A 22140-nucleotide genomic window follows, 5' to 3' on the forward strand; every position below is an offset into this window, starting at 1 on the left:
GGTAACATTTTCCAATAGTGATAGGTCAAGTTCAAGACAACAACAATAAATATACCGATCCGGTTATGTCCGAGTAGATATTCGCCCTGTTTTCAAAACTTGGATAAAAGTCCGGTTATGTCTGGGTATCTAGATCTACACCCTTAAAACGCATGTATATGTCAACTATTTTGTGTTTGGTTTGTTTTTTTGTTTAACTTTTTAAGGAGCTCTTTGAGTAATAATAGCCCAAGTCCTGTCTTAGAATGCCTGTAAAACAAGCTATGCAGCAAAGAGGAGCCAATTTGTTAGAGGCCAACTTCTATTTAGAAGTTATCTCATGAAATAGTTAACAAAAAGTGTTGAACAAAATTTTAGCTCAGCGAGTTTGTACAAAATCTTGGCTCAGTGAGTTGGTTTTAAAGATGTTGGAAAAATACTGTTCTTATCGGCATTTACCTACACAATTCACCTTTCAGTACTCCTGCACACGAGTGACCTAATTTCTTCAGATTAGCATTTTTAAAATGATGAAAATACTCCCACTAAAACTAGCCTGTGAATGTCCTTAATTTTTGTCAAGAAATGTCAGTTTGCCCCCATAGTATGTGCCAAAATAACTGGTGTTGAAGGACAAAGTTTTGGAGGCATAGCATGAGCAACCAGATCAAATACATTAAATATTAGTCATGTAAAGCGACCTTTCTTACAACTTAATACGTTTTCAGCTTCATGTTATAGAATTTTATACATCATATATTTGATTGTTGCTAAACCAGAATTTTGCATCACCTGTGAGGCAATGTTATGGCTATCTTACTGTTACTCTCGGTCAAGATTGGCTTGATCGTGTAGCGGATGAGTCAATCCATGTTACATCCGTTGAATGAACATGACTCTGAACATCACTTGAGCTCCGTCCTAGGATTTGATCAAACTGGTCTCTTAAAGCCTTAAATCTCGACTTATCTCCATAAATACTTGGATCCATAATCAACTCATGAACAGCAGTTCGGCCTTCAAGCATGCTCACTACTGCAGACATGGTGGGCCGAAGCGCTGGTGATGGATTAGTACATAATAGAGCAACTTTAACCATTCTTGCTGCCTCTTCCTTACTGAAGTTAGACCCCAACCTTGGATCCACCAACTCCAACAAATTCCCTTTTTGTTGTAAAACAAGGGCCTGTATAGGGAAAGAGAGGAAGTGGGAGAAAGAAATAAATTAGAATTACAAAGGAAAAATCATTAACTGAGTTTAGTCTGACGTATGAATGTTGAGCATTATGGGACACAACCTAAAGATGAGTCAATAACTTGTAATCAAATTTGTTCAGATTCTTGGCTTTCATTTCTGCCAATATTAACTGATTTCAATCATTTCATATTCTATTATTACCTAGGGCTACTCTCTACCCACCAAATTGATCTCAATGAAGATAATGTAGCGCGCAAATCGAAACTTTGATGAAGATCTATGCATAGATTAATATAATGAAAAATCCAAATAGAGAACTTCTAAAATAAGTGATTGGTTCTTAAAACTGTGCTTGTAGTTTCATTCATCAGAAAAACAGGATGCAATCTATCTTACCCAATCAAGAAGACACACAAAATCATCTGTTGGACGGAATTTCATGTTGTTCTTTCCAGCAACAAGTTCCAATGCAACAATCCCAAAACTATATACATCTGCTTTATAGGTTAAATACCCCCATAATGCATATTCTGGCGCCATGTATCCTCTGCAAAGAAAATCATTATATTAGCAAGTTGGTAATTGATCTAATCATGCACCATTAGCCATACATAAACGTAAAACATATATTCTTTTGTTGCATTCTGCAGTTACTATTTTATGAAAAGTCTGAGCAGTTATGTCATTGCACATAGAATTGGGGAAAAATAAACAAGCACAGATTATTTCCAACTGTATCATTTTGGAATACTTTTTAAAGCCGAAATACCAAATGAGAGTGCATTTGGGTTGCATATGCAGAAGCTGATGTGAACAATTTCCTACTTATACTTCATCCAGGACCTTTTCCATGGTATTGGGCCAAATTGAACCTATTTAAAGGGACTTCAATTGCTGTCTTCTATTGTTTACTTCTATGGAAGCAACTTGCCTTTAGAGAAATTATGATCCATCTTTTTCAAAAAAAGATGAGAAGAATAATTTGGGCAGAGAGAAAAGTAAGTAGCTTACATAGTTCCTGCGACTCGGGTGCTAATGTGGGTGTTTTCCTCTTCATCAAGCTTGGCCAATCCGAAGTCAGAGATCTTAGGGTTAAGGTCCCTATCAAGAAGTACATTGGTAGTTTTGATGTCCCTATGAACAATTTTAAGTGGCGATTCCTCATGCAAGAAAGCCAGACCTCTTGCTATGCCAACACATATTTTTTGTCTTGTATGCCAGTCCAATTTCACTGGGCCTTCCTCTGGACCTGCAATTGATGTAGATGGCTCTGTCAATGATATCAGACATTTTTAGTTTCAACCTATGTGATTTAAGACATTTGATTCCCCTTCTTTCTGAAACCATTACAATTTTCTTGCCAAAGATGAAAAAATATGCTTACCAAACAAAGGATGTGCAAGGCTATTGTTTTCCATGTATTCATATACCAACAACAGTTGATTCCGTTCAATGCAGCATCCATACAGTCTAACGACATTTGGATGCTGTAAACCAGAAATCATGCCTATCTCATTCACGAATTCTCGATTTCCTTGCTTTGATTTAGAAGATAGTTGCTTCACAGCAATTGTGGTACCATCCAATAGCGTTCCCTGTTGACAGTATACTTTGCATTATAGTTTTTGTATAATTTCTATCTGAAAATTTCATGGACCAGGTGAAATGTGAAAGGGGGAAAAAGAAAAAAGATAATAAATGCAGTGATCCAAAGATATAAGACAATGATAGGATTTAGACTACCCTGTATACAGCTCCAAAGCCACCTTCCCCAAGCTTGTTTGCGGCATCAAAATTGTTAGTGGCAGCTTTTATTTGCCTGAAGGTAAAAAAACCAGTTTGCAGATCTAATCCTTGTAGATCTGTAAAAGAAACAAGGTTAAGATGCTGGACTCTATCTTAAAGCATTTATAAAACATACATCTCAACTAAACTACCATGTTCCCGTGATGTCCTGCCTCCTAAATAGCCTTTCCACCGAAGAATTCCTAAAATTGTGAAAACCAGGGTTGACACCAAAAGTACAGTTCCAAGTGCGAGAAATATCTTCCTTTTCCTATCATCAGGAGGATGGAAATCTGCAAAATAAATAAATAAATAAATAAAAAGAAAAGAAACAAAGAAAGTAGCTATTGACAGTGATTGTAGCAGTGCACTTGCATATATGGGTAAATCTAGTGTAAAAGAGGATACTTTTCAATGGTTCAAGACAAAGTAATTAATGTCAAAGAACAGAAGATATGAATAAGAAGAAATTTTGATAAGCCTTTCAGTAAACAGCACATCAACCTTCTTTCAAGTATTGTATTTTGCATCAAGTAGTTATTGGGACTGCTTCAGCACCCACTATAGTTATGCATCCATTATTTTATGTCTCACCATGTTAAAAGAAATTACTTACCAGAGTCTATGGTGATAGCTGATATAAGCGGACCATATGTTCCTCTCCTTGGGACGTCTTGGGTCCCTTTACCAGCCCAATAAAAGCGGATCTCCAAAGTTTTATTTGTAACAACTGCGGTAAAATTTCTAATGACCGGTTTGTCAACTCCTCCTGCTTCTTTTTCAATATCAAAATCCTTCAGGACCAGTTTATCCTGCAGCAAAGAACCTCAGTTAATTTATCTTCTATATCGACATAGAAGACAAAATAAGCTGGTTGGCAAGCAGTACCTGGATATAAACATCAAAAATCCGTCTTCCAACACTGTAAAAGGATCTGTTGTTTCTCAGGATTATCTCCGCAAAGTGAAGTTTCACAGTATAGTTTCCCTTTGCCAAGCAGCGTGCATAATATGTGAGAGAAAGTGGAGAGAGACGTGCATTCTTGTACAATTCAAAATCGTTCATTCTGAGCATGGATACATTTTCTGCGATATAGTCCTTTGAACTTGTATCAACATTCAAGAAATCTCCAGTGCTACTAAAGCCCCAAGTATCATCGTTCATGAGAACAAATTTTGCCGCACCTCCCGGGTCTAAATCCGCTTCATACTTGATTCTACCAATGGATGTTACATTTCCGCCACAATTTATATGTAACGAGTAATGATCTAGAGAGAGGGACATTTAGAAGGTAATCAGATTCAAAAGAACCTAATAGAACACATTCAATTATTTTATCCAGAAAAGATTGACCAAATTCTTCTCCTTTCTGAAATAAGCAATACTGAAGAGGAAAGCCTAATATTATTGAAGCATCTAATTCTATTTTGGTTCTGACAGATATATACCTTTTGAGCATGGATTGTTCCTCAGACACTCCGTAAGTATTCTAGAATAGAACGTAGCATAGGAAAAAAGAATCAGGATTTTTATGACTAAAATTGAAATGAAAAAATATATATATATAGTGAGCACTCCTTTCTTTCTAAAAGTTCAATAACTTGAAAGCTTACGATTTATCCAGTCCATAAAAGCTTCTGAACAAATTTCTGTTGGATTATCAACAAGTTAATTTCAATGATAAAATACATAATAAATGAAAAAAATTAAATGCAGCAATGCTCAACTAGGGTCAAGGGGGAAAAGCTTTCTTACATATTGACTGGACAAGTATTCGGAGCAGAGCTTGCAGAAAAATTGTTGTAAGAAACATCTATTTGGCTGCCCACAAACACAAACCCTTTTAATCATTGAAATCCCCCCTCCTGAAGATGTATATGCGTGTGCGCATGTATGTATTCAAGTTTTTTATTTTTAGTACTAATACCAAACTAATTTGGAAAGATATTGTGTAGAAGATTGTTTCAGAATTTAGAGAGCTGTATATAAACTTATGACCTAAACTAACCAATCGGTAGTGCCAACTTTGTAGGCCTTCTTCCCATAATTACATGTAGACTAAAACCGAATTGTGAATAGACAGACACCAATGGTATAATAGCATATGATCTTACCAGATACAAAAACTGAAAAATTGAACAATAAAGAAGAAAACCCTGTTTGTAGGTGGCACCACATGGAGCAAGATACAAATGAAGCTGCCAGCAAAGTGGAATTATTTCACCCATTTCACAGGAATGTTCTCCAGAAATAACACCAAAGGAGGTCAGATGATGAACCCCCATCCAAAGTAGGATTTCACGTATATGAATTTATTATTGGCACTGTCTTTTGAATTATTTTAAACTTAAACTAGCAAATTTATGGTCGTTTAACGTAGAAATTGATGATTTGTCTCAAAAGCTAGCTCCTCATTCACAAATTCTATATGTTATATATAACTTAAAGGAATATGCTTCTGAGTACCAAATATCAAAATACAAAAATGGATCAAAATATCATGCAAACTTTATACAGAAGTTCAGACGGGAAACATACTAGCGGTAATCTCTTCCCTTGATCCATTCTGGAATAGGCCCATTCAGCAAGTTAGATGTCAGATATCTATCCAGTGATCAAGAAAATACAATTCAGTTAGAAACATTCGTTTTGCTCTTAGTTCAAACTTCGTACAAAAAAGAACATTTTGAATTCTAATCTTTTATGACTGATTATACATGTATGCAGCATTTCAGACATGATTTGGTATCATAATGCTCCATTCCAAGAGGATGAATGTTAAAACTTTTGTCTCATCTCTTCCATAAGCTACAGTCTTAAGGGTGATGATTCTGTGAATATGAGCTAGTTGTGTTCTTTTAATTGTATAGTTATTAGTACATAGACAAGCTGCTGCATAAAATTTTTTTAACAAACTTGCAAATAGTCAGAGTACTTGAGTGGATTAAAAAATTAAACTGGTACCAAAGCCTAAAGCTATTAGCTAGGGTTCATCATGATGAACCAGAAAAGAAAAAATAAGACCAAAAAGATTTAATCGTTTTGGGAAATAAGACAATTTCATATTTCAAGCTTAACACATGCGGAAAAGACCCCGAGTCATCATTTTTTGTAAGTTAGTGACCCTCATGAATTAGATTGCATACATGGTGTCCAATTTCGTTAGACCTCCAAAATCTGGAATGTTTCCTTCCAATCTGTTGAAACTGAGATCTCTGCCAAAAGGGTGAAATTCGATGTTATAAGAACACAAAATTATTAAATAACTGTTCCAGTGAACATGGAGAGTAATGCATGTTCAATAAATGAGATGAAGATTTAAAATTTAGAGAGAAAAATAAAGAAATTAAAGATAAAGAAAATTGATAAATCTGGATTGAGTAGGCTTCTTTGACAGATGACTTCTAGATTTTGAAGTGCCAGGGTATTCTCCTTTCTTATATCCATGTATAGAACATAATTATTATCATCAGTAGAAATTAATATACAGTATATTGATACCATAGGGATATACAAATATGGGTACAACAGATTGATAGAGATGTCGATAAAATGTTCGACTACTTAAATCTCTGGAGATGTAACTATATATCATAGTTTCTTTTCAGGATCCGCAAATGCCTAGTATGGATCAGATGAGAAAATGGTTGCACTGAGTAATCCAAGTGCACACAAATGGTACTTTTAGCTATAGCAACAGTTGAATGGGCTGAAGCAGCTTGAATTCTTTCGTTCACTCACTCTCCAAAAAAACATTCATGTGATATGCCTAACATAAATTCTGGATCTGCTTGTCACTTTCATGTATCATGTAGTTATGCAGTAAAACACTCTTAGTCATCAAACACAACTAGGAGAATGTAATCAGCTTCATGTAATACCAAACTACTGAGATGGACAGGTGTACAAAACCAGGCAATTTATTTTCATATAATCTATAGGTTTACTTGGCACTAAAAGGTCTCTAATTTCTACAAATTTCTAATATTAGCATTTAGTAACTTATCAAATTGCAAGAAGCTTCACCGGTGGGATTATATCTACACATTTCAACATAAAAATCATTCTAAATGTCTTCATATCCATTCACTTCACTAAAAATTATAGAGAATAATGAACCAAAGAATTACAATTTATTCAGCTGTGTCATATTTGATATATATGGAGGGATTTTTCCAGAGATATTACAGCTCCTCAACATCCTGAACCAGAAACCAAACAAGATGTAAGTAAAACTGCTAAAAACTGTGCATTATTCTAATTGCATGGTTCTTTTCCAAATAAAAACACCTTACAAGTGTTTCATTCCTCCCATGTTCTGTAATGGTGGAAAAAGTGAACCCTCTCCACGTAAGTCACTAATTCTTCTGCACAAAATTGCATCATCTACAACTGTTATTGTCTTAAGCAATAGAATTTGCTGATATAAAAATCAAAGAATGTATGATTTTTAGAACTCAACAACCGTCATACTTAGAAGGAATAACTCACAGCTCGGTCAAATTACTCAAGACAGAAAGGCTAGAAGGAATGGGCCCCTCAATACCACTAGCTTGGATCTCTCTGTAAGAACACAATTTGGGATGGATTTAGATTTCACCTGAAGTTTTTCAGTAAAAGAGATTTACAATGTATTGTAGGAAAAATCACATACAATGCCTGAAGTTGTTTCCAGCTTCCAAAGAACTCAGGCATTCTTCCGGCGAAGTTGTTACTGCTAATCCTCCTATATATGGGTCAAATGAAACATAGATTGAATGAAACAAAAACCCAAACGTTATCAAAGAAAAATCTGAAGATACTGCTTGTATACAGATGGAGAAGTTTACAACCACTTACAGATTTTTCAATTTGGTCAGATTTGTGAGAGTGGTGGGCAACTCTCCAGTGAAATTGTTGGCATTAACAGTGCTGCATCCACCAGATTGAAATTTAAGACTGATTCAACTAATTCTACTGTTAGATTATTCAATAAATCATAAAAAAATATCAAAATGATTAAACAAATGTCATATGGAAGAAGACAAGGAAGGAAAGAAACGCTGACAGAGTCTCCAAGTCAACCAAGTTCCCAAGTTCAGGGGGAATAGGTCCAGAAAACAGGTTGCTTTCTATGCTCCTGAAAAGTAGTCCTTTCAAATTACAGAAGTGATGAACCAATTGAAACTTTTCAATAGTTTAACAAAGTGATCCAGAGCATACAGGGCTTGAAGAGTAGTGATGTTTCCCAAGTAGTCAATACGTCCTGATAAGTTGTTTGCACTGATGGACCTGCACTTGATTCATTCCATTAGTTCAGTAATTAGCTTTTACAGACTAACCTTGGATGTGAAAGTTCAGTAAGTTGTTTACAGAAATTCCAGCTTTGTGGAAGCCCATTCTCTTGGTATTGTGCCACTAAGGTAGTTCCTATTGAGATCACTATAACCAAAAGAAAAAATGTGGTGTTAGTATAGAAGTTTCAGGACTGATTTTATGGTGTAATAACAAGAAAAATACATAATTGGAAAATCTTCATACATTTGCTTAAGGTAGGGTAGCTTCACCACAGCAGGTGGAAGTGTACCATCAAGATCCTGCCCTTTAAAAAATCTGCATGTAAAGAAGGAAAAAAAGGATAGATTACAAAGTTCACACAGCTTAAATAGGATGACTCAAAAAAAAAAAAAAAAAAAGAGAGGAAAAAACTTTACCAAAATAAAGTGAGAGCTCTCCACTACTAAACCAATTTTCACATCATATAATAAATTTACTGCATTTACTTGCTATTAAGCATCTTAAGAAAGTTCAATAAGGATAGAGTTTGCAATTTATGGGAGCAAAGGAAGCGTACATTTGAACCACGTGGCATACACCATCAGGGTAGGAACAATTGCAGTTGACAGTATTGTTGTACGGAGCCCCAACTGAATTTGGTGTTCTCCAGCTTGCGGCATTGCAAGGATTTACGCTGCGATTCCAGTCCTTCTTCCCCAATTGTGCAGCTATCTCTTGAAGGGCGTCCACTGCAGACATCAAACACATCATCCCTACCAAGTTCTAAAAAGAGAACGAAAAGGGAGAAGACCAGGAAAACAAAAGGTAAAACACACATCAAATGGCCTAAATAATTGATAAGATAATTGATAAGCATGCTACTTGTTGGATGGAATTCTTATAGTTCTGCGAAACAAAAGTTAGTCGGTCTAATCTTTGTATTCCTAGATTTAAATTGGGCTCCAGTTAAGAGGATATCTAGACGTTCTTCACTCTCAGACGCTGTCATGGGAAGCCTGTGTAAAAGGCGTAATTAATGAAGGGACAAAGTTCATGTCCTGTGTCAGGAATAATATCCGAAGTGAATCGACTGTTCGTCTTAATTCTCACGAGCACAAAACTGGTAATGAAAAAAAAGAACTTTTCCCCATATAACTGGCACATACAAGGACCTCGTCACTAAATATATTCCGAAAATAGTTTATGATGCAGCAATCCCGCTAAATGCTAAAGTGGTAAAGAATCGGAGAGTGGGGCTGGCGTCTTGCTAGATCTAAGGAGCTGCTAAAATTGCAATATAACTTGTTAACAAATGCTACCACCAGCAATGACTTTGATCAGGAACTCGAATTAACTCAAAAGATGGGAAGTTATGATTAGGTGCTGCATGGGATGCCAAGGAAGAAGATTCACATATAAAGTTGGGTGATCTGATCTAATTTAGGTTCCTAAAGCAAAACTCAAGCATAGTCAAAGGCTTTGTGAGTTCTGGAGTTTTCCCGAGCAACTTTTGGGTTATTACAAATTTCTGAATCATTGCTACATGGTTTTTCTTTTTTCTATGAGTTTTAAGACCTAGTTACTCTGTTTCTGCAACCGGTCATAGCTGTTTGAGGTAATAATTAGCTATTTCTTTTCTCTGTGTTCTGTTGCTGTATGGCTAATTACAAAGAAACATACTGAGCTCTAAGACAACTCAGTTTTGGCACTATCAAACGAAATGCAGCCGAAGCTTCTCAATCCACTGAATTCTATTTCTATTAACTTGAGCTTTACCAAAAACAAAATCATACGAATATAATATATTATATATATATATATATATATAAGAAAAACCTTCATCGTCAGGAAGACGCCCTGCTTGTGCTCCGACTTTCTTTGCTCCCATGCACATGAGTACCATAAGCATAAGAAAACTAAGGCTGGTGTTTGGAATCCGAGTCTGGCTTGCCATGATCTTCTCCTCAAATGATCAACTTTGGTTAAAGCAGACGCATTCATCAGAGGTTCCTACTTTTCAAGCTTGAGCCTTTAAGCTAATGACAATGTGGGCTCCACCAACGTTGCCGTATGAAGTATGAACCGAAATTGACAAGCCAAACAACAGAACCACTGGATCTCTTGAATCGCCTTTAATTAGATAATTGTACGGGTTGACTGGTGAGTGAGATTTTTTAAGATTATGTGGAAGATGTTGGGACTTTTTTAAAGCCTCATGTGTCATAACCCATGGGTTATTAAGAATTATGCCCGCCGTATCTGACCATGGAAACTTCATTGAGTGATGTGCTTTTAATGTTGGCGTCTTCCAGCTTATCTTTGCTTCCTACCTAAGTGCGCGGTACTATTTATAAATAATTTATTATTATTTTATTAATATTCATAAATTATTAAAAATAAATGATCTGAAATAGTCTTAACAATCATTTCCTCCATTTCACACCGTGATTTGTAAGCAGGAAAAAAAAAATCTAATTTCTTATTAAAATATGAGAGCTTTGAATATTAAAAGAATTATAAATATAGAACTAAATATCATAATATTTATTATTATTGGTATGATATATTTTTTTAGAGATATTAAAAGAATGTTGTGTCCGTCTCTGCCATCTTGATCCAGGATAAAGCAGTGGCGTAACCGATGGAAATTCATTGCAAGGGTGGATTCGTCCTTTGCTTGGTATGCGCATGATCTTCTGTCGACACGTGCAGGCATGTATGTAACTCTCAGTGTCGGCACGACAGGAAAGGACGAATAATGGGGAGCAGACTCTTCTGGTGGGATCGCTGATTGAAGAAGAAAACAATAACAATTATTAAATTACGTCCAACACATGCATGCATGCATGCATGGCCCCATTCTTGTGTCTGGGAATTACGTTTGAGTCAGAAAAGTCACGATAATCTCACATAAGTGGGACACATGTATAGTTTTAACTAATTAATTGGTAAAAGATATTTAAGTTAATTTTAAATGAAGCTAAAAAGATTACACTGATGGTGAATTATACTTCGGCATATATGTCATATAAAAGAGTACTGTAAAAGGAGTCTTTGAGGGTTCTTCTTGTACTCTAAGAACAAGGTGAGCATTTCAAAATTCCTATAGATATGCGAGTACTACTTTGGTACAGGAAAATGTTATTTTCGTATTAAAAATTCATCTCATCTCATCATTATAAATTTTTTAAATTCTCATATAAAATATAATAAGTAATTTAATTTTTTCAAATCTCAAAATAATAATAATATTAAAAAATAATATTACATTAATATTTTATTCAACTCATTTAAAACCATCTTAACTCTTCTATAAATCCAAACAGAATCTCACTAGTTGAATTCAACATTTTTATTGAAATAGTTAACATTTTCAATTTTAAAAAAAAAATAAATTACTTTCTTTTGTAAATTATTGCATTTTTTTTTAATTTTAATAGAATAATGACGAAATAATTAATTTAATCAACATATAAAGAGTATTTAATCAAGGAAAAATACTCTAGCCACAAAGTGATTTCATAAAAATAATCTCACAAATTGATGTAACTTGATATGGTTTATCAAATTGTCAAGTTACTTTTATTGTAAAGCAGATCTGATGGATCATATGAAGTCACATCAATTTGTGAAATTATTTTTGTATAATCCATTTATGGCTCTAGCACTCCTCTAATATTTTTTGTAAAGCAAATCTGATGGATTACATCAAACCACGTCAGTTTGTGAGATTATTTTTGTATAATCCCTTTATGGCTCTAGTACTCTCTTTAATCAAACAATTATTGTGAATTCCTTTTCCCAATTCTTCCAAGGATTGAACAAAGGAAAACATCCTTTGAACCAGGAAGCATGAATATCATATGATGACAGTGTGAAGTGTACTTCCAAACTACTTAATGATCTTAACGTGACAGGACGACAAGACGAACATTGCAATGCCAAACTTCATGTTACAGAATTTTTATCCAATATTGATATCAGAGCATTCGATATGTACTTTGTTTGTTGCTAAACCGGAATTTGGCATCACCACTGAAGCAATGTTATGGCCGTCTTGTTCTGTCAAGATCTGCTTGATAATGCACTGGAGGAGCCGATCCATGTTGCATCCGTTGAATGAACAAGACTCTGAACATCAGTTGAGCTATTTTCTAGGATTTGATCAAACTGGTCTCTTAAAGCCTTAAATCTCGACTCATCTCCATAAATACTTGGATCCATAATCAACTCATGAACAGCAGTTCGGCCTTCAAGCATGCTCACTACTGCAGACATGGTGGGCCGAAGCGCTGGTGATGGATTAGTACATAATAGAGCAACTTTAACCATTCTTGCTGCCTCTTCCTTACTGAAGTTAGACCCCAACCTTGGATCCACCAACTCCATCAAATTCCCTTTTTGTTGTAAAACAAGGGCCTGTATAGGGAAAGAGAGGAAGTGGGAGAAAGAAATAAATTAGAATTACAAAGGAAAAATCTTTAACTGAGTTTAGTCTGACGTATGAATGTTGAGCATTACGGGACACAACCTAAAGATGAGCCAATAACTTATAATCAAATTTGTTCAGATACTTTCATTTCTGCAAATATCAACTGATTTCAATCATTTCATATTCTATTATTACCTAAGGCTACTCTCTACCCACCAAGTTGACCTCAATGAAGATAATGTAGCGTGCAAATTGAAACTTTGATGAAGATCTATGCATAGATTAATATAATGAAAAATCCATATAGAGAAGTTCTAAAATGAGTGATTGGTTCTTAATACTGTGCTTGTAGTTTCATTCATCAGAAAAACAGGATGCGATCTATCTTACCCAATCAAGAAGACACACAAAATCATCTGTTGGACGGAATTTCATGTTGTTCTTTCCAGCAACAAGTTCCAATGCAACAATCCCAAAACTATATACATCTGCTTTATATGTTAAATACCCCCATAATGCATATTCTGGTGCCATGTATCCTCTGCAAAGAAAACCATTATATTAGCAAGTTGATAATTGATCTAGTCATGCACCATTAGCCATAGATGAAAAGCAAAACACATTCTTTTGCTGCATTCTGCAGTTGCAATTTTATGAGAAATTTGAACTATAGAATTGGGGAAAACAGAACATGCAGATTATTTCCGAGTGTATAATTTAGGAATACTTCCTAAAGAGAAAAACACCAACTGAGAGTACATTTGGGTTGTGAATGCAGAAGCTGAGATAAAAAATTTCCTACTTATACTTGAGCCAGGATCTTTTCCCTGGTATTGGGCCAAATTAGACCTGTTTACAGGGAATTCAATTGCTGTCATGTCTTATTAACTTCTATGGTAGCAACTTGACTTTAGAGACATCGTGATCCATATGGTTCACAAAAAGAAGAGAAGAATAACTTGAGCAGAATGAGAAAAGAAAGTAGCTCACATAGTTCCTGCGACTCGGGTGCTAATGTGGGTGTTTTCCTCCTCATCAAGCTTGGCCAATCCAAAGTCGGAAATCTTAGGGTTAAGATCCCTATCCAGTAGTACATTGGTAGTTTTAATGTCCCTATGAACAATTTTCAGTGGCGATTCCTCATGCAAGAAAGCCAGACCTCTTGCTATGCCAACACATATTTTTTGTCTTGTATGCCAGTCCAATTTCACTGGGCCTTCCTCTGGACCTGCAGTTGATGTAGATAGCTCAATCAATGATATCAGAAATTTTTAGTTTCATCCTGTGTGATTTAAGACATTTGATTCCCCTTCTTTCCAAAATTATTACAATTTGCTTTCCAAAGATGAAAAATTATGCTTACCAAACAAAGCATGTGCAAGGCTATTGTTTTCCATGTATTCATATACCAACAACAGTTGATTCCGTTCAATGCAGCATCCATACAGTCTAACGACATTTGGATGCTGTATACCAGATATCATGCCTATCTCATTCACGAATTCTCGATTTCCTTGCTTTGATCTAGACGAAAGTTGCTTAACAGCAATTATGGTGCCATCCAATAACGTTCCCTGTTGAGAGTATAATTTTTATTATGTTTTTCTGTAAGGTATATTTGAGAATTTCACAGACCAGTGCAAATCTGAAAGGGAAAAAATAAAAAAATCTAAATGTAGTCATATAAATAATAAATATAGATGACAATGACCTTGTATACAGATCCAAAGCCACCTTCCCCAAGCTTGTTTGCAGCATCAAAATTGTTTGTGGCAGCTTTGATTTGCCTGAAGGTAAAAAAACCAGTTTGCAGATCTAATCCTTTTAGATCTGTAAAAGAAACAAGGTTAAGATGTTGGACTCTATTGTAAAGCATTTATAAAACATACATCTCAACTAAACTACCATGTTCCCGTGATGTCCTGCCTCCTAAATAGCCTTTCCACCGAAGAATTCCTAAAATTGTGAAAACCAGGGCTGACACCAAAAGTACGGTTCCAAGTGCGAGAAATATCTTCCTTTTCCTATCATCAGGAGGATGGAAATCTGCCAAAAAAAAAAAAAAAAAAAGAAGAAGAAAGAAAGTAACTATTGAAAGTGACTGTAGTAGCGCTGTCAATCAAGTGCAAAAGAGGATAATACTCAATGGTTCAAGACACAGGCTATTTCATGATCAGGAACAAAAGTTATGAATTAGAAAAAACATTTGTTAAGCCTTTCAATAAGCAGCACATCAACCTTCTTTCAAGTAATGTATTTTGCATCCAATAGTTATTGTGCCTGCTTCAGCATCCACTATATGCTCTATGCATCCATTATTTCTTTAAATCTACTGTTCAATTAGACGTGGAAAACAGCAAACTCCAACACTTAATAGAATGGCAGTGAGAGGAGGAGGCATACTATAGTCATGTCTCCCCATGTTAAAAGAAATATGGAACATACAACTTATGTCACTTACTAGAGTCTATGGAGATAGCTGATATAAGAGGACCATATGTTCCTCTCCTTGGGACATCTTGTGTCCCTTTTCCAGCCCAATAAAAGTGGATCTCCAAAGTTTTATTTGTAACAACTGCGGTAAAATTCCTAATGAGTGGTTTGTCGACTCCTCCTGCTTCTTTTTCAATATCAAAATCCTTCAGGACCAGTTTATCCTGCAGCAAAGAACTTCAGTTAATTTATCTTCTATATCAACATAGAAGACAAAATAAGCTGGTTGGCAAGCAGTACCTGGATATAAACATCAAAAATCCGTCTTCCAACACTGTAAAAGGATCTGTTGTTTCTCAGGATTATCTCCGCAAAGTGAAGTTTCACAGTATAGTTTCCCTTTGCCAAGCAGCGCGCATAATATGTGAGAGAAAGTGGAGAGAGACGTGCATTCTTGTACAATTCAAAATCGTTCATTCTGAGCATGGATACATTTTCTGCAATATAGTCCTTTGAGGTACTCCAAACATCCCAGAAATCTCCAGTGCTACTAAAGCCCCAAGTATAATCTTTCATTAGAACAAATTTTGCAGCACCTCCCTGTTCTAAATCCGCTTCATACTTGATGCTTCCAATAGTTGTTGCATTTCCACCACAATTTATATGTAAAGAGTAACGATCTAGAGAGAGCAACATTTAAAAGGTAACAGATTCAAATGAACATAGTAGAACTCATATTCAATTATCTTTAATAATTTAATCGTGTTTGTATCTCATCCAGAATAAAATATTGTCCAAATTCTTCTCCTTTCTGAATAAACCAACACTGAAGCGGAAGGCCTACTATTAGTGATTGAAGCATCTAATTCTAGTTTGGTTTGGACAGATATATACCTTTTGAGCATGGATTGTCCCTCAGACACTCCGTAAGTATTCTACAATAAAACATAACATAAGAAAGAAGAATTAGCATGTTTATGACTAAAATTGAAATGAAAAAGAAAATAAAGAGAGCATTCCTTTTTCCTTAAAAGTTAATAACTTGGAAGCTTACGAGTTGTCTGTTCCAGAAAAGCTTCTGAACAAATTTCTGTTGAATTATCAACGAGTTAATTTCAAGGATGAAATAAGAAATAAATGAAAAGTGAAAGGCTCCAATACTCAAACTAAGTTGACACTTTAAGGGGGAAAAGCTTTCTTACAGGGTGTCTGGACAAGTATTCGGCGCAGAGCTTGCAGAAAAATTGTTGTAAGAAACATCTATTTGGCTGCACAAAACATAATTCCTTTCATCTTCATAATTCCCCTCCCTAACAATATATATATATATATATTCAAGCTGTTGATTTCTAATACTAACCGAACTAATTTGGACAGATATCATACCAAAAATAATTTCATAATTCAGAGAGCTGTATACAAACTTATGACCTTTTTAACCACCTAGAAGCACAAGCTTTGTAGGTCTTTTTGCCATAATTACATGCAGATTAAAACCGAATTGTGAACAGAAATCAATGATGTAATGGCATATGATCTTACCAGAGACAAATCAAGAAAATTTGAATAATGTAATGAAAATTGACACTATTTCTTGGTGGCACCACATGGATGAAGATACAAATGAAGCTGCCAAATGGGATTATTTCACCCATTTCACAACAAATGTTCTAGGAATAACACCTAAAGAGGTCAGGAGAAGAAACCCCATCTAGAGTAAGATTTCATGCATATGAATTTAGATGTATAAAACGTTACACATTTGTTGACACAACGTTTCAAATTATTTTAAACTTAAAATACCAAATTTTTGGTTATTTAACAGAAAAATGGATGACTTGACTCAACAGAAGCAAAGATCATGCTTTGAAAATTATATTATAGATAAACGAATATGCTTCTGAGTCCCAAATAAAAAAACACATAAATGGATCCTACAAACGTTTTGCAGTAGTTCAGATGGAAAACATACTAGCGGCTATCTCTTCCCTTGATCCATTCTGGAATAGGTCCATTGAGCAAGTTACCTGTCAGATATCTATCCAGTGATGAAGAAAACACATTTCTGTTAGATACCTTCATGTTGATATCATTTCAAACTCCATACAAAGATGAGATTTTGAGATGAGATGAGATAAAAGTTGAAAGTTGAATAAAATATTATTAGAATATTATTTTTTAATATTATTTTTGTTTTGGGATTTGAAAAAGTTGAATTGTTTATTATATTTTGTGTGGGAGTTTGAGAAAGTTGTAATGATTATATGAGATGATCTCCCAAACCAAACCAGGCCATAATCTTCTGTGAGTTGACTCTACATGTATGCAGCATTTCAGACATGTGATTTGGTATCATAATGCCCCATTCCAAGAGTATGAACGTTGAGACTTTTGCCTCATCTCTTCACTAGGCTGAAGTTTTAGGGGTCATGATTTTGTAAATATGTGCTAGTTGTGTTCTCGAAATCGAAAGGTTATAATTTAGTACCTAAACTAGCTGCTGCATTATTTTTTTTATTAAAATTTATGACTAGTCATGTGTGCTTGAATGGTTAAAACATTACGAACTGGTACCATAAACTTAAGCTATTGTTATAATTTAGCTAGGGTCATGAATGATAATATAGGAAAAAATTATCAAACCGATTGAATCATTTTGGGAAGCAAGCAAATAGTGTATTTCAAGCTTAAGACCCACTGAAAAGACCCCCAGTATCATGTTGTAAGTTAGCAACCCTCATGAATATAGATTGCTTACATAGTGTCCAAGCTTGTTAGAACTCCAAAATTTGGAATGTCTCCTTCCAATCTGTTGAAACTAAGATCTCTGAAAAAGGGCAAAAAATTGATGTTATAGGAACAAAAGATCACTAAATACTATTCAAGTGAACATGGTAAAAATTAAGAGATGCATGTTCCACGAATGAGAGGAAAGTTTAGAACCTGAGAGAAAGAAACTAAAGAGAGAGAAAATTGATAAAGAGGAATTGATTAGGCTTCTTTGACAGTTGGCTTCTAGATATTGAAGCACCAGGGTATAGTGTATCCATGTATTCTCCTTTCTTGTATCTATGTACGAACATAATTATTATTAACAGTAGACATTAATTCACAATAGCTTGCACCCCAGGCTATATAAATGGGTATAACAGATTGATATAGATGCTGCTAAAATGTTCAACTACTTAATCTCTATAGATGTAAATATACATTATAGTTTCTTCTAATAATCCACAAATACCAGGTACGGACCAGGTGAGGAAATAATTGCGTGTAGTACCCAAGTGCACACAAACGGTATTTTTACATAGCAGCTGTTGGAATAAAGCTTAAACAGCTATACTTCTTTTGATCACGCACTCTTTAAAACAAAGATTTATGTGATATACCTAAAGGACTAGTCTCAACCTCGAATCTTTTTTGAATTATTATGATTCATCTCATCACCATAATATTAGGGAATAATGAAGAGGGAAATGTATAGTTATCATCCAAACATTTACTTATTTCTAATAAGACCTCCCCTGATATTAAGCTACTCGTGTTTCCTAACATAAATTCTAGATCTACTTGTCACTTTCATGTATCATGTATTTAAGCAGTAAAGTATTCTTAGTTATCAAACATACCTAGGAGAATGCAATCGGCTTTCAAACAATACCAAATTAATGTGATGAACAGATGTACAAGATCAAGGCAATTTACTTGTGTTAAAAGCTATAGGTGTGCTTGGCACTAAAAGGTCTCTAATTTCTACAAATTCCCAAGTATAGCATTTAGTAACTAATCAAATTGCAAGAAGCTCCACGGGTGGGATTATGTGTATGAATTTCAACCTAAAAAGTAGAGAGATGGATGAACCAAAGAATTACAATTTTTTCAGCTTTGTCATTTCTGATATATATGGAGGGATTTTTCCAGAGATATTACAGCTCCTCAACATCCTGAACCATAAGCCAATTTCACGTAAGCAAAATGTCAACAATATGTGCCCTGTTCCAATTGCATAGCTTTTTACTAACTAAACATTCCTTACAAGTTTACCAGTCCTCCCATGTTTTGTAATGGTGGAAAAGCTGAACCCTCTCCAATTAAGTCACTAATCCTTCTGCACAGAATTGCATCATTCACAGTGTTATTATCTTAAGCAATACAAATTTACCATTATAACAATCACAAGAACATATCGATGATGTCATAGAGATTATGTAACTCAAGAACAGTTACTTAGAAGGAAGAACTCACAGCTCAGTCAAATTAGTCAGGACCGAAATGCTAGAAGGAATTGGCCCCTTAAGACCACTAGCTTGAATCTCTCTGTAAGATCACAATTTTGGATCAATTTAGATTGCAACTGAAGCTTCTAGGTAGAACCGATTTACAATGTATTGTATGAAAAATTACATACAATGCCTGAAGTTGTTTCCAGCTTCGAAAGAAATCGGGCATTCTTCCGGTGAAGTTGTTACTGCTGATCCTCCTACATAAGGGGCAAATGGAATATAGATTTGAAATAAAAACCTAACATTTTCAAGGAAAAATCTGAAGTTAATGTTTGTAAGCCAAGGAATAGTTTACAACCACTTACAGGTTTTTTAATCTGGTCAGATTTGTGAGAGCAATGGGCAACCCTCCAGTGAGATTGTTAGCGTTAAGAATGCTGCATCCATCAGTTTGAAACTTAAGACTGGTTCAACTAACATACTGTTAATTTATTAGAAAAATCAATGAAAATATAGAAATGATTAATTAAGTGTTATCTGGATAAAACGAGGAAGGAAAGAACCACTGACAGAATCTCTAAGTCAACCAAGTTTCCAAGCTCAGGGGGAATGGGTCCAGAAAACAGGTTGCTTTCTATGCTCCTGAAAGAGTCCTATAAGGTTACAGCAAGGCTAAACCAAATGAAACTTCTCAATGATTTAACAAAGAGATCCAGAGCATACAGAGCTTGAAGAGTAGTGATGTTTCCCAAGTGGTCAATACGCCCTGATAAGTTGTTTGCACTGATGGACCTGCACTCGATTCATTCCTTTAATTCAGTAATTAGCTTTTTTACTGGCAAACTTTGGATGTGAAAGTTCTATAAGTTGCTTACAAATATTCCATCTTTGTAGAAGCCCATTCTCTTGGTATTGAACCACTGAGGTAGTTCCTATTGAGATCACTATAAGCAAGAGAAAAGTGTGATGTTACTATAGAAGTTTAAGGTCTTTTTATGGTGTAACAGCAACAAAATAAATAATTGGAAGGCCTTTCATACATTGCCTTAAGGTAGGGTAGCTTCACCACTGCAGGTGGAAGTGTCCCTCCAAGATCCTGCCCTTTAAGAAATCTGAATGTCAGGAAGAAAAAAGGATACGTTACAAATTTCATAGGTAAAAATTTCCGATCTATTTCCTAGATAAAATTATATAGGATGACTTAAAAAAAGAGAGAAAATTTAGCAAAACAAAGTGGGAGGTGTTCTCCACTACTAAACCAAATTACACATCATATTCATAAACTTATTTCTTTCAAATGCCATTAAGCATCATAAGAAAGTTCAAGAAGGATAAGTTTGCATTATGCGAGATAAGGAAGCTTACATCTTAACCACGTGGCATACACCATTAGGATAGGAACAATTGCAGTTGACAGTATTGTTGTACAATGGCCTCTCTTCTGAAAGTGGTGTTATCCAGCTTGAGTCATTGCATGGATTTACGCGGAAGTTCCAGTCTTTCTTCCCCAGTTGTGCAGCTATTTCTCGAAGGGCTTCCACTGCACACATCAAACAAATCACCCATAGCAGGATTTTAAAAAAGAAAGAAAAAGAAAAAGACCCAGAAAACAAAAGGTAAAATACGCATCAACATGACCTAAATTATTGATAAGTATGCTACTTGTGGAATGGAAGTTCAGATAGTGCCAGAAACAAAGGTTAGTTGGGCTAGTCCTTGCACTCCTAGATTCAATTAGGGTATCAGTTCGTGTCCTGTAGAGATGCCCGGGGAATGTTCTTAGTGTTGGAGAAAATTTTTGAAGTTAAGGTCTGTTCCTCTTAATTCTGGCAAGCGCAACACTGGATATGAAAGTCAAACCTCATCTCCAAATATCTGGCACGTACAAGGACCTGTCGTTACCAAATATGTTTCGAGGATGGTTTATGATACAGCAACCCCCAACTATAATGCTAAATTTTCAGAGGTCGTAAGAATTGGAAAGTGGGTCTGGCGTCCTGCTATATCGATTGAGCTGCTAAAAATGCAATATAATGCTCATAAATGCTACTACCACTACCGAGTAATGACTTTGAAGATTCAGGAACTTGAATTCCCTCAAATATGGAAAATCTTGCTAACTTCTACACGGGATGCCATAAGAGGAAGATCTATACGTGAAGCAAATCTGAAGCATAGTCAGAAAGAATTTTAAGTTGTGGAGATTTCCCCAGCAACTTTTTGAGTGATCACTAACTAATTTCTGTATCATGGTTATTCCCTGAATTTAAAGACCGTGTTACTCTGTTGCTGCAAGCTGTCATAACTAAGGTAGGCACTATCAAACGATATGTTATTTTTCAATTCGACTGAATTCCATCTCCATCAACTTGAGCTTACCCAAGAAATAAAGATCATACAAATATAACATATAAGCTAGAAAATACCTTCAGAATCTGGAAGACGCCCAGCTTGTGCTCTGACATTCTTAGCTCCTATGCACATGAGCAGTATAAGCATAAGAAAAGTAAACCTGGTCTTTGAACTATGCCTCTGGTATGTCATCTTCTTCTCCACCGATCAACTTCGATTGCCGTATTCCTCGCTTACAAACTTGAACAGAAATGCAGATATATGTGCATACCATTAGAATTATGACACAACCTTCGGCGACAGGAGCTTAAATACCAAACCAAATCCTCCCCTAGGTTCTCAACGTGGGCTCTACTGACCTTCTTCCGTGAGCCGAATTTAATGACTGATCAAGACGGGCGGAAGAGTAATACTGCACGGTAGCAAATGTCATTTCAACGGTAAATATCATTTCTTTTACACCGAAGATTTTGTTCAAAATC

General features: G+C 35.3%; 2 protein-coding genes across 6 annotated transcripts; both read right to left on the minus strand.

Moving 5' to 3' along the window:
* Positions 1-634: 634 nt before the first annotated feature.
* LOC121264533 (probable LRR receptor-like serine/threonine-protein kinase At1g07650) lies at positions 635-10408 on the minus strand. 2 transcript variants are annotated; one of them, XM_041167765.1, is made up of 24 exons: positions 10055-10408; positions 8796-8967; positions 8483-8554; positions 8315-8383; positions 8165-8233; positions 8010-8081; positions 7802-7873; positions 7617-7688; positions 7454-7525; positions 7258-7329; positions 7093-7164; positions 6109-6177; positions 5501-5566; positions 4718-4783; positions 4576-4611; positions 4411-4451; positions 3851-4230; positions 3579-3774; positions 3115-3255; positions 2921-3039; positions 2562-2772; positions 2189-2426; positions 1574-1724; positions 635-1165 (listed from the first exon to the last, which is right to left on the minus strand). In XM_041167765.1, the coding sequence occupies exons 1-24, from the start codon at positions 10170-10172 to the stop codon at positions 812-814; spliced, it is 3000 nt and encodes a 999-aa protein (XP_041023699.1). In that variant the 5' UTR covers positions 10173-10408; the 3' UTR covers positions 635-811. The 2 variants fall into 2 exon arrangements, with proteins under 2 accessions (XP_041023699.1, XP_041023700.1); XM_041167766.1 differs by lacking the exon at positions 10055-10408 and adding an exon at positions 9203-9337.
* Positions 10409-11987: 1579 nt separating this feature from the next.
* Positions 11988-22089, minus strand: LOC121264532 (probable LRR receptor-like serine/threonine-protein kinase At1g07650). Of its 4 annotated transcripts, none has more exons than XM_041167761.1 (25): positions 21974-22089; positions 21733-21898; positions 20672-20846; positions 20347-20418; positions 20182-20250; positions 20030-20098; positions 19877-19948; positions 19672-19743; positions 19492-19563; positions 19329-19400; positions 19120-19191; positions 18956-19027; positions 17842-17910; positions 17056-17121; positions 16286-16351; positions 16138-16173; positions 15978-16018; positions 15384-15763; positions 15112-15307; positions 14556-14696; positions 14362-14480; positions 14014-14224; positions 13641-13878; positions 13041-13191; positions 11988-12637 (listed from the first exon to the last, which is right to left on the minus strand). In XM_041167761.1, exons 2-25 carry the CDS (start codon positions 21848-21850, stop codon positions 12284-12286), a joined length of 3003 nt encoding a protein of 1000 aa, XP_041023695.1. In that variant the 5' UTR covers positions 21851-21898; positions 21974-22089; the 3' UTR covers positions 11988-12283. The 4 variants fall into 4 exon arrangements, with proteins under 4 accessions (XP_041023695.1, XP_041023696.1, XP_041023697.1 ...); XM_041167762.1 differs by having other exon boundaries at positions 20672-20868; XM_041167763.1 differs by lacking the exon at positions 21974-22089 and having other exon boundaries at positions 20672-20868; positions 21733-21910.
* Positions 22090-22140: the final 51 nt, after the last annotated feature.

The sequence above is a fragment of the Juglans microcarpa x Juglans regia genome, chromosome 5D (assembly GCF_004785595.1).
Source record: "Juglans microcarpa x Juglans regia isolate MS1-56 chromosome 5D, Jm3101_v1.0, whole genome shotgun sequence".
NCBI lineage: Eukaryota > Viridiplantae > Streptophyta > Magnoliopsida > Fagales > Juglandaceae > Juglans > Juglans microcarpa x Juglans regia.

What these genes read in the sequence shown, in the direction of transcription:
- LOC121264533 (XM_041167765.1), bottom strand. Translation starts at nt 10,172, where the DNA reads ATGGCAAGCCAGACTCGGATTCCAAACACCAGCCTTAGTTTTCTTATG. An exon ending in ATGGGAGGAATGAAACACTT is followed by an intron (nt 7,165 to 7,257) that starts GTAAGGTGTTTT and finishes TTTCTGGTTCAG; the next exon opens with GATGTTGAGGAGCTGTAATA. An exon ending in GAACAATCCATGCTCAAAAG is followed by an intron (nt 4,231 to 4,410) that starts GTATATATCTGT and finishes CCCTCTCTCTAG; the next exon opens with ATCATTACTCGTTACATATA.
- LOC121264532 (XM_041167761.1), bottom strand. Translation starts at nt 21,850, where the DNA reads ATGACATACCAGAGGCATAGTTCAAAGACCAGGTTTACTTTTCTTATG. An exon ending in TTGGTTGACTTAGAGATTCT is followed by an intron (nt 19,744 to 19,876) that starts GTCAGTGGTTCT and finishes TGATGGATGCAG; the next exon opens with CATTCTTAACGCTAACAATC. An exon ending in ACCCGAGTCGCAGGAACTAT is followed by an intron (nt 13,192 to 13,640) that starts GTGAGCTACTTT and finishes TTTTCTTTGCAG; the next exon opens with AGGATACATGGCACCAGAAT.